Here is a 12007-nt window from a genome sequence, read left to right as displayed (position 1 = left end):
TATTCTAATTTTTTGAATTCCTGTTTTCATGGATTTTTTGAGCTAGAAGCCCAAAATATGTAAAAAGAAACAAATAAATACTTGAAATTGTTTGAATTGTGGGCCCTGAATCTATAATCTATAAGTTTAACCTCTTTAATTAAATTTTGGAAATAAGTAAACTTTTCTATGATATTCCAATTTTTTGGAAAGGGTCTGTATAAGAAATATAACATTGTTCAAAAAGACTTTACAGAGAGTTATACAGAGTTTTCTAAATGGTCATCAACCTTCTCTGCTGGAGAACATCATCTCAATTGGAGGGAAGAAAGGCATTGTGGGGCTCGGGTACAGAGTACTCTCTAAATGTGACACCAGCACACCTGCATTTATGTCCAAAGCTTCAAACAGACACTTTGATGAGACAACATGGCTACAGTTCTGAGAATAATATCTCAGAGACTCAGTTTAGACTTTTACAGTCTACAGATCACGCCACCGCTCAGACAGAAAATAGATCAGTGTCACACTGAGGTTGGCAGTTTTATTGTGTATGGACTTAGAAATGAGTATTGGTGGAACATAACGGAGAGATTATCGCTGATAACAGTGAACTGAACAAAGACTCTGCGTGTCTGCCATTTGTGCACAAGTCAACTTACACAACTAAAAAATTCATTATGTTGCTGTTTCATTTGTCTGTCTGTAGACTTGTTTTGTGTTTAGCGGCTTATAGTGTACGAGAAAACTTTGATACTGTCCTGAGTGGGGATGCGTTCCCCTGCTGTCTGTATTGTGCAACACAGTCTTCCCCTTTAACACTGTTTTTTAGTTTTTAGTTCAATAAAGATTAAATTGTCTGAACATATTATTAAATATTAATAAAAAAAAAACAAAATAGTAGGAAATAGTTTTGTTGCTGAAGTGTCTCGTTTGTCTGTCTCAACTCTTTCAGGTCGAGGTCAGACAGCAGTGGGAGCTCCTGGACCTGGTGGCGCTTCGAGACCAGTGAGTAAACAGTTCTCATTATTCATCTCTTTTTTTCTTCTTTTCTCTTTTTTTATTTCTCCTGATTCTCTATTCCCTCTTCGTTATTCAGAATATCCCACCTCGAGCTGGGGTAATCAGCATACCCCCACAGTCTCGCCCACCACCTCCCTCTCACCCTGGAGCACCCAGACCTATCCCAGAGGTCCATCCCGGGGCCCCTCGGCCCATCCCAGACACCCATCCAGGAGCCCCGAGACCTGTGCCCAGTGCACAGCCCAAGCCGACTGACCTGCCTTTGGGTAAGCAAGTGTGTTTTCACAGAGGGCAGCTCTCTCCTTGTTTCAGTGTGAAGCCTTAAACATGGTTCTGTTTTTTTGCTCAGGTCCTCCACTCTCAGGACCACCTCCTGCAGAGCCCCCTGCGATGAGACCCCAGGTTCCATCTCCCATGCAGCCTCCCTTGCAGCCCCAACCAGCTGCCCCTCCAGCTCAGTCCCAGCTCCCACCGCCGATGCAGCCCACACTTCCAGCTCCGCTCCAGCCGCAGCAAGCTGCAGCTCCTAAAGCAGGTCCTCCTCCTCCTGCTGCTGCTGCTGCTGCTGCCACCGCCCCCCCTGCAGGGCCTCCACAGGGTCTAGCCTCTCCTAAACCTCCACCACGTTCCCGCTCCTCTCACGCTCTGCCACCTGATGCTGCCAAGTCTGACACGGCCCCAGCTGCACAGGTTGGTGCCAGCTTCCTTTTCAATGAGTTATTAAAATTTCGGCAACTGAACAAAGAACACTAACATTATTATCTATTGAGTTCACTGAGATGTTTCTGCTTGCATGTTGTTAGATCATGTTCTACATATTGTTGCTCATTAGACTAGATATTTAATGCTTTATTATGACGTGTAGGAGGTGGAGACTCTAGCCTCTTGCTGCTCCTTTGTTTCACACCAGATGAGCTTAGTTGTCTGTGTCACTCTTCCTGCTTTTGTCTCTCTGATACATTTGTCTCTCTCTCACAAGCTGGAGAAGCCCTCAGGGTGACAGGTACTTGATATTAAAACACCTCTTTGTCTCATCTTCCATAGCCCAACAGTCTCTGATGTTATTACCTCTTGTACATCACACCCAGTAACCTCCTCCTGTCTCATTCCTTTCACATCTTCTCCTAAGTTCTTTTTAACCTTTAGTCCACTGCTAGGCCATGCATCGTTCTGTGCTAGGCTCACCAAATCGAGCATTATTTTGTTTTCTTTTTCGTCGGTCAACACATCAAACCTAAAATGACACAAAAAAAACAAATGTGACGTTTGTTGTTGGCCATTTCCCCCCTCACTCGTCCTTTCATATCTGCTCACAGAGAGTGAGCACTTATGCAATGACCTCATAATTTGATTTGTTTAAATTTGTATTATTTCATATGTTTGCATTAGACTTGGTGAGTGTATGTGGGCTGTGAAACATACATCAGTTGTCAGCAGCACCGAGTGTAGTAAATGAAACGGTGTAAATGTTTTAAGTTGGCCTGATTTAAAGGTACCCTGTGGAGCTGAGCTGAGTCAGTGCTTTGTGTGTGTATGTGACTTAAAGGTTCAGTGTGTAACTCTGAGGGTGATCTGTTAGCAGAAATGCAATATAACATGCATAACTATGTTTTCAGTCATATATAATCATTATTTTTTTTATTACCTTAGAGTGAGCTCTGCATATGGATCTTACAGAGTCTACCATCTTATGCCGGCATGTTTATTTACAGTAGCCCAGAACAGTCAAAGACGTCTGCAGAGCACGTAGCAGAAAAAGAAGCTTCTAATACACCAACACAGTGCAGAACAAGCAACAGTGACATTTGCTGACCTACAGATCTACAGAATATCTAACTACCGTATTTTCCGGACTATAAGCCACTACTTTTTTCCCACACTTTGAACCATGCGGCTTATACAAAGATGCAGCTTTTCTATTGATTTTTCTTCAGCCGCCATGGGGCGCTCTAACAGCAAGTGCAAAAACGAGACAGACAGGGGAAGTCAGTGCAAAGAACACGCTAGTTTTTATTTAACACATGCAACACAACACGCACGACGAATTATTAACAGCGAATTATTTTCACACCCTCACCCCCTCATCATGGAAAGCACACGAAGAAGTTCGTATGATGCAGCTTTCAAGATGAAGGCTGTCGATCTGGCTATCCAGGAAGGAAATAGAGCTGCTGCATGTAAGCTTGGCGTTAATTAATCCATGGTGAGCACTTTTACTGCCGTGTTACAGGCACTGTTCGGAAACAATCAGTTCAGGTATATAAGTAAACATTTACAGTACAAAATCTTTCTGTGTATCCGGTAAATATCTAATTTCTCAACCTGGATATCAGCGGCTTATATATATGTAATTTTTAATAAAATAAAATAAACTTAGTGGGTGCAGCTTATATTCAGATGCGCTCTATAGTCCGGAAAATACGATACATTTTTACATTTACATTTTTAGTCATTTAGCTGATGCTTTTATCCAAAGACACGTTGACATGCAGACTGGGGGAGCAGGGGATCAAACCATCGATCATCTGATTAGTGGATGACCCACTCTACCTCCTGAGCCACAGCTGCTAACTAAATACACCTCAACAGGCATGTGGTTATGACGATGATGATGTCTTTTGGCACACGAAAGCCACCAGAGCTTCTCCTCGGCAGATGGTTGAGTGGATTGCAGTCTGCAATTTCACCACTAGATGTCACTAAATCTTACACACTGTACCTTTAATCCGCATTCCTGCTGGCTGCACAGAGCAGTAATGCATGTGTAGTGTATGCGAGAGCTGTTAAGGAAGATGACTGATCGGCTCTGCACACACAATGGATAATACATGCTTAACATATAAGTTTGTTCACAAAAAAGCTCCAAAGGGTATCTTTAAACAAAGACAATTCTGATAAAACTTCTAGCCTGTTGATTAGTAACACGCTCCAGTGATATTGGCTCATATCTTCTTGTGGTTTTCTTTGTTTTGTTCCTCTTCAGACCAATGGACTGAATGGAATCCAAAGAGAAGCACAATGGAAGCCCGATCCCTTTGACACACTCGCATCTGACTTCCTCACTTCTTCCTCGTCCCCCTGGCACACCACCCAGTCCCTGACCCGAGGTTCCTCTCTGCGTACGCCCCCCTCCGTCCCTGTGTCCATGGTGTCCTCCAGCACTCTCCCTTCATCCTTCTCCCTCCAGTCCTCCGCTCTGTCAGACCTGCAGGCACTCAATTCGTCCTCCTCTTCCTCGCTCTCCACTCCGTCACCGTTCGCCTCCTCCCTGCTCCCGCCTCCTCCGATCCCGTCTCGTAGCCGCTCGCAGGAGACACTGCGTGCCTCCCCCGGGCCCTTACAGAGTGACCCGCTTCCTGCCCGACCCAGCAGCACCAATCCCTTCACGGGCCCAATGGTGCAGCAGCGCTCGCTTACCCCGGACTTCAGTATCCAACGTCCGGCCCCAGCGCTAAACCTTCAGCGGACTATGTCTGCTCTCACGCAGCCACTCGTCCCCATCCCTGCTGCTGCACCCACCTCCCAACCCCAAAGGACCATGTCCCTGTTTGGAGCGCCATCCACTCTGGTTCCTACACCTGCTCCTCGGCTCCCCCTCACCCCCGAACCGTCTCCTGTCCCCGCCTTGCCTCTGGCACCGCCCTCCTCCATTCCACCCACCCTTGCACCTCGTCGCCAACCGCCTCCCCCAGGAGGGAAACCAACCCAGCAGTGGGTCACTTTCGATGATGACTTTCTACCTTCAACCAAAACACAGCAGGCCCCCATCTTCCCTTCCACTTCTCTGGTGTCCCAAACTCAGACTCTGCCTTCCCGCTCCGTGTTTGACTCGGAGCCCGACTGGTTATCCTCCACCCCTTCAGTATTCCCAACCTTACCTCCACCCATCCCAAGTAGAACCAGTAACCCAAAGCTCCCAGAGGGACCCAATGACGACTGCTTCTTCACCAGGGAGTCAACGGAAAGATAGGATTCTTATTATGTAAAGGGCATATCCAGATATGTATAGATCTATAATAAATGTGTATATGTGTGTGTGCATTGTACAAAAGAGACAGTATTTAAGAAGTAAAGAGCAATCCCCTTCTGGATTACAGGAAAGGATTTCTATCAGCAGAAACGTGAGAAGTGTACGAGCCTACAGTTGTGTCCTGACTTTATCACAGAGATGTTTGCTTGTTCCCTGATATTAACATTTATTTTAATATGAATCCTTCTGACGTTTATTTTTATTTATGGCAGCAAACATGTGCCTGTGTCTACAGTATATAGTTCTATAAAGTACATCTGTACACACGATTAATGTGTGTAAGACACCTGTGCAATATCAAGACACGCCCCGTGTGGCCGCGCAGAGTGCCGCATCCGCCTGCGAGCTTTCACCGGGAATCAGTGTTACCTTTGCATCCGCTACACCAGCCGACACGCTGCGGCTCATATCCACCAATCTGACCAACATGTACATCAGAGCGGGGTTCTCAGAACAGAGGGTAAATCTACTACTTTCTCAGTTTGGTCAGTTTACATGCAGCAGGAGGCTATGCACTGCAGGTTTTACGTTTCAGACCGTTGCTTTAACTTGCAAAGAGTTTTTTTTTTCTCTCTCTCTCTTCATTTGCGTCTGAGAGGTGCACTTGCTTTTATCATGAATGTACTTTCCGTTGCACTGGGTTATGCCGCTGCCTCCTTGCAGACACCACGGGGTGAACAAGAACAGTCATCATGGCACAGTCAAACTGTTCACTGCCGCAGGACTGAAGCGCTAACGTTGTGTTGTCCACTCCGTCGTGACACGTTTTGTTCTCTCCACTCAGTCTTCATTCTCTGTCTACGGGCTGGTACGCTTGGCTAAATATATTTTGTAGCTCTATATTAAAACCTATACATAGTGATCATGTATAATTGTACGTTTTCAATATGGAAACTACTCGCTAAATGTGCATATGTGTATTTGTGATGACCGTATCAGTGGTTTGCACAATGTAACCGACATGCACTGAAATACTGTGTGCTCTCTTGGTTCTATATTTGTTGATGACAGAGATGAGAGCCTGCAGACTGAACAGACGAGAGGGCTTTCTGACCTTTTCCACCTCTGTGGTGTTTGAATCCTTCTTGATTTTCATCCAAAGCATTTAACCACACCGTTGTGAATTCAGAATGTGGAGTGTGCGTGCGTTAACATCTCTTACTCTTCAGTACAAAGATGCTGCAATTTGGGTCTGCGGACACGCCGTGGATAATAATAACAAGAGGGCACATTTCTTTTTCATTTTTAAGAACATTTACTCTAAATAATCTATTGTTGATACTGTGGTGAGAAGTGATGTATCGTGTTTGAGGTGCATATCGTCTGTCGTGGTGTTCTGTGTTTGGATGTGAGTGTGTGTACAGAGTTAAGAGTGGAACAGCAGAACTTTTCCTCGACGAACGCACAGTGTTTTTGACTTGCTCACGGCTGTGACTGTGTTTCCACTCCACAGCCATTGTATGCGAAAACTTTTTTTTTTTTTTTTTACCCCACCAACACCAGAGTGAGAATTCCCCCTCTGGCAGCACTGCTCAGACCCAAAAGAATCACCGGATTATCATTGACAGTTGATGTGTCTGTCCCAGGTGCAGCGTGGCCCACATTCCAGATATCTAACCCATATGTTGGGAGTAATTGTTACTGAGTGTCACTGATTTCATTCATGATCTGTGTGTGTGTGTGTGTGTGTGTGTCGTGTGTTGTCAGAGGTGATGTGTCAGTATTTTCCCCTCGTACTACCTACTTCACCCTTTCACTTCTGTCGAAACTGTATAGGTCGGCGTCGCTGTTCTCGACAATGACAAGCAATAGTTTTGCAAAAGGATCTGTGAGAGTGAAATCCTCCCTAAAACGACTCATGCCAGCTGTGTCAGTCTACTCAGATGTTGTTTTTCCTCCCAACCTTCATTAAACGGCTGAAAAGTCTTTTAAAGCATTTGGATGGTTCACGGGAGGATAAAACATCTGGCCCAAGAAAGCACCTGTTAACTACCGCTCCTGCGCTTTGTGTGAAATCCGTACGAATAATCTCACTGCACTGAACGCAGTAGCTGTCTATGTAAGCAAGTGTGTCAGGTTGCCTTTGCTTACATGTTGACGTCATCTCTCAAATGCATTGATTGTGTTATCCAAATGTGTGCAGTAGATACTGTATCTGCATTAAAAGTAGGGGACTAGCCAGCGCTTTGTGTCATGTCATGTTCAAGATGAGATTTTATAGGAAACAAATTTGCTCCTTTTTTTTGTGAGGTTGGTGTCCTTTTTATGGCTATAATCCATAGTAAATAAGAGTCTGTTGTTGTTGAACATAATCTGTATGTATTCAAGATGAAAACATGAAGCTGTGATTCATGTTAATATCCAACCTTCCATATTTTAAGTGCACAGCCGATTGCACATTTATGTATGAAGCAGTTTATGTTGTATGTATGCAAAAATAAATGTAAAATTACCCGAACAGTGATGTTGTCCCTTTTCTCAAAAAGAATTATTCATCATAAAACTCTGCTTACAATTTGCTTGTACAGTTACAATGTGTTTGTTAATGGAGACATTTATGAATCTGCAACAACATTATGTGTATATATTATATATGCTGATAGTCTTACAGGTCCTGGATATTATTTCCAAATGCCTAAGCAGCCTCTAAAAGCAAACACACATTCATATGGTCCCAAAGGGCAAAATTAAAACATCTTCAACCAATGAAATCATCTGAATCATGTTTAATTTCTATATTGACATCAAGATCTTCACATTCTATCAGTATATGACATAAATATTCATGATATATGGATGTTTTTGCCCCTTTCTATCCCATCATCTTTTAGAAACTTCATTTTCAAATTTATTAGTATAATACTGGACAGGTGAGGGATGAGTGACCAGTTCATTACATGGTGAACCAAGCATTCACACTCACACTATTCATCCATCCATCCATCCATCCATCCACCCATCCATCCATCCATCCATCCATCCATCCACCCATCCATTCATCCATTATCTCTAAGCTCTTCAGTGTCACAGTGAGGCTGCAGCCTATCCCAGCTGACAGTTCATCAAGGATCAAAACAGGAACCACGTCACCACTGACCCTGATGAGGGTGAGTGGTTAAAGAAAACGGATAGATAGACCAGTTCATGTTTCTTTTTGTAAAGAACCTGACACAGCCAGTATTTTCTATAAATTTTTTAGATATGTGATGTTTAATTAACCTTATTATTTATTATTTTAACATGCCAACATGCAGAGAAACATTCAGGCAAGTGCTCTTGTCTGCCGGTGAAGCAGGGCAGCCTAAACACGATCAACAAGATTACAGATGTTGAATTAATTCATCATATCCCCATCACATTATCACAATGGGAATTCCTTCCTCCTATGTTGCACCATATGTACCACTGCAGAGGACTAAAAACACTTCATTGCACATAACACGGTGTTACCAGCACCCACCGTTAGAGGGCGGTAATGTCTGCTCGGATGAAGCTGACCTGCCGTTAGCTGTTCCCGGGAAGAAGAACGTATCCCGGTGACTTCTCCTGGAATGTTTAGCTCGTAATGCTAATAATGGCTGTACACAGAGTGTGAGTGCAGGCTGAGCAGTGGAGTTTGAAGTGTTATCACGCAGGTAAGTGTTCACATGTTCGGCCACTGTACACAAATGTACCCTGTAAGAGACTGAGGGCGGGAAACAGCTAGCTCACTCAGCTAGCCTGTCAGGAGCTAACTCTGTGTTTTTCTGGAAGCGTCCGCTCGCGACTGTTGCCATGGTTACACTGTTTACACGCTTTAAGACGGGACCGTCGCTCGTGTCGTTGCGGTTTATTCGTCAATAAAGTGACGTGAGACGTCCACGCACACGCGTGACTTTTTTGCGGGTGAACAGGCGGCGGGTTACTTTGTCGACATGGTGCAGCTGCACGTGAAGCGTGGAGAGGAAAGCCAGTTTCTTTACAACACCACCGTGGACGTCCCACTGGAGACGGTGATCAAGGAGGTCACAGCCGTTTACAACGGGAGGCTCAAAGTGGACAGAGTGTGTTCAGGTGAGCATGACTCAGCATGACTCAGCAGGCTGCACTCACCTCACAAAGACGTCTTGATGTAGTTACACTGACATGTACATGCTGTTTGTTTCTGCACCGTCAGAGATCCCAGAGCTGGCAGACCATGGCGTCACGCTGCCACCCAACATGCAGGGGCTGACAGAGGAGCAGGTCGTGGAGCTGAGACTGAAGGACGAGTGGGAGGACAAGTGTGTGCCCAGCGGGGGGCCGGTGTTAAAGACCGATGAGATGGGGAGGAGAAACGGACACGGTGAGACTGTGACTCTGTGACTGTGGACAACATCTGTACACGTTATAGCTCAGTTATAAACAAACAAGACAAACAAAAGGCAGCATAAAGATATTGAATTAAATATACATATTCATACATACACATACATACATACAAACAAACAGTACTTACTGTACAAAGCAGTGAGGTGTTGTGTAAATGTATAAAGAGGGAGAGTATAAACTGATGGATGGATTTTTGGAGCCTTAATAAATATGTAGTGCGCTCCATCTGGTAGAAGTCCCTGTAGTACTCCAAATCAGTCTCAAGAAAACTTTAGATGATCTCATCTCGCTCTCAGACAAAGATGACTCTGGATTTTAGAGTCCATCTGCAAAAACAGAAGTCTGAAATAACATCAGGCAGCAGTGAGGTGATACAATGTAACAGCCACCCTGCACCCAAAGAGTTTGTGTGAATATTAGCTGCCTAAGTCTGCTATATACTGTCTGGTCTTGGTCTTGACTTGGTCTCAATACACTCTAGTCTCTTGGTCTCTATTTAGTTAGTCCTGACTACAGCACTGCCTTCTGGACCCATGTGTTATATGTAGGGGGGTCTATTGTTTTAACACTAAAGGGCCGCTGTAGGTATTTCTTGGCCCACCCATTCAGACTTTTAGGTTTCCTCCCAGCAGAGCCACAGTAAGATCTTAAAGTATATCCTGTTAGAAAAACCCTCTGCATCACATATTTATCCACAGAATGTGTTTAGTTTGGGATATAACCAGAATATATGGCTGTGATTGGCAGTGTGTGTGCTTCACAATTCCTCCGACATGAACTAGAGTGTGTTAGTATCTGCTTCAGACTGTCCTTTATGGGGGCATGTGGATGTAGCTTTAAACTGCAAACCATGAGACACTGTCTGACATAAAATAATCTTAAATGAAACATGAATATGTCATTTTATTCAACCCGCACATCTCAAACGTGGGAAAGATACAAGCCTTGGCTTTTAGGTTCTGGTAATCTGACATCATCTCTTTGCCTTCTACCAGCTCCAAATGACAAAATGAAGGAGGTGCTGATGAGAACGATGGAGGAGGCGAAGGCGCTGATCTCCAAAGTGAGTATTACTGCAAACACTCAATCTTCTGTCGCTTCATTCACGGAGGCCCCGTGCTTTTATTCAGTCTGTCTTCGCCTTTCAGAAACAAGTTCAAGCTAACGTTTGTGTCACCATGGAGATGGTAAAAGAAGCCCTGGACCAGCTAAGGGGTGCAGTCATGATCGTCTATCCAATGGGGCTGCCCCCTCACGACCCTATCAGGATGGAGTTTGAGGACCGGGAAGACCTTTCAGGAACGCAGGTAAACAGCTGAACCTGTTTAAGTTTCCTAGCGGCTGTTGACTGATGACCGGATGAGCATAACGAGAGCATACACTGCTGATGTTTCAGTACATTTGAAGGTGAAGCTGTCTTCACCGTCTCTTTGCACCTTGTCTTTTCTCCCTCCATTCCTCTGGATCTGCCTTCTCCATCTGTCTCCGTAACATCAGGCATCTCTGCAGGTGATCACAGAGGACGAGTGCCAGCTATGGTGGGCTGCCAAAGAAATGCAGAGGGGGAAAAAACTGCAAGACTATGTTGGCAAAAATGAAAAGACAAAGCTTGTGGTCAAAATCCAAAAGGTGAAAGCGATTCCAGCCAAACTGACGTCAAGTATTTTTGTGTTGCTTTATGTTTTTGTCATTAACTGTTTTCCATTTGTTGTCGTTCCCGTCAGAGAGGGCAGGGGGCACCAGCGAGGGAGCCTCTGATCACAGACGAGCAGCAAAAACAGATGATGCTGAACTACTACAGGAGGCAGGAGGAGCTCAAGGTGAGGGAAGGCCAAATAAATACGTGCACACATTAAAAACTGTGTTCATGTTTGCAGTGAATGTGCCTGTCTGACCTTCTCCTGGTGACGTTTTCAGAAACTGGAGGAGGCGGATGACGATAGCTACCTAAACTCGGAGTGGACAGACAGACAGGCACTGAAAAAACAATTTCAAGGTCTCACCAACATCAAATGGGGACCGAGATAAAAACCACTACCACTCAGAGTCCCACCTGAGAGCTGCTGCTCTCACTTCATCCTTCACAGCTCTGTATCCAACAGACTAAGAGGCCTTATCAGAACCCTGAAGTCAGCTCACTGTCTGTGTCACATGCTTTGGACTTGAACTGATTGTAAAGTGGACAGCTGAACACATTGTCTGACAGTACAGGTTAAAACAATGTGACACGTAACAACTTCAATTTGATTTCTTTACTAATTGTTATAACCGTGTTGTAAAGTTGTATTTTTGTTGAAGCTGTGTGAGCATGTACTGCACATTTTTATTGTGTAAGGAAAAGATAATAAAGTGTTTCCAATGCAGCCGGTTCACACGTTTTGTATGAATGTCACATTAATGAAATTCATCAAATCTGATGAGTCAGAGGTAGTGATTCAACTGCAACGCATGTTTATATTCCTCAGAGTGCAGCGACAGGGATGCTACACCTTTCCTCTCTTTGTCTGCCATCAGAGGTACGCACGCATCAGAAGGTCGGCGCTGCTCTGAGGCAGGAAGTTGCCACATAGTAGGTGGTCGTCCCAGCAGGGATGTGGAAGCTGTTCAGAGTTCAGAGCGAGATGA

The 12007-nt window shown here is 44.6% G+C and overlaps 2 protein-coding genes across 11 annotated transcripts in view; both read left to right on the top strand.

Moving 5' to 3' along the window:
* The window catches only part of synj1 (synaptojanin 1), a 28940-nt gene extending 21450 nt beyond the window's left edge, over positions 1–7490 (top strand). For 8 of the 9 annotated variants that reach the window (XM_027273823.1, XM_027273820.1, XM_027273824.1 and 5 more), the window contains 4 exons: positions 935–987; positions 1079–1268; positions 1352–1692; positions 3986–7490. In XM_027273823.1, the coding sequence (XP_027129624.1) occupies positions 935–987; positions 1079–1268; positions 1352–1692; positions 3986–4972 (1571 nt within the window). In that variant the 3' untranslated portion in view covers positions 4973–7490. Of the gene's footprint in view, positions 1–934; positions 988–1078; positions 1269–1351; positions 1693–1981; positions 2006–3985 lie in introns of all 9 variants that reach the window. The other variant, XM_027273825.1, reaches the window with a different exon arrangement.
* A 1033-nt stretch (positions 7491–8523) lies between these two features.
* On the top strand, positions 8524–11745 carry cfap298 (cilia and flagella associated protein 298). 2 transcript variants are annotated; one of them, XM_019270419.2, is made up of 8 exons: positions 8524–8667; positions 8926–9085; positions 9189–9356; positions 10378–10445; positions 10531–10689; positions 10880–11011; positions 11107–11202; positions 11300–11745. In XM_019270419.2, exons 2-8 carry the CDS (start codon positions 8947–8949, stop codon positions 11408–11410), a joined length of 873 nt encoding a protein of 290 aa, XP_019125964.2. In that variant the 5' UTR covers positions 8524–8667; positions 8926–8946; the 3' UTR covers positions 11411–11745. The 2 variants fall into 2 exon arrangements, with proteins under 2 accessions (XP_019125964.2, XP_027129531.1); XM_027273730.1 differs by lacking the exon at positions 8524–8667 and having other exon boundaries at positions 8692–9085.
* The last annotated feature ends 262 nt before the right edge of the window (positions 11746–12007 follow it).

This window comes from Larimichthys crocea, chromosome XXII (genome assembly GCF_000972845.2).
Source record: "Larimichthys crocea isolate SSNF chromosome XXII, L_crocea_2.0, whole genome shotgun sequence".
Taxonomy (NCBI): domain Eukaryota; kingdom Metazoa; phylum Chordata; class Actinopteri; family Sciaenidae; genus Larimichthys; species Larimichthys crocea.
Note: the sequence above shows the minus strand (reverse complement) of the source record. Positions and strands in the feature narration are given on the sequence as shown.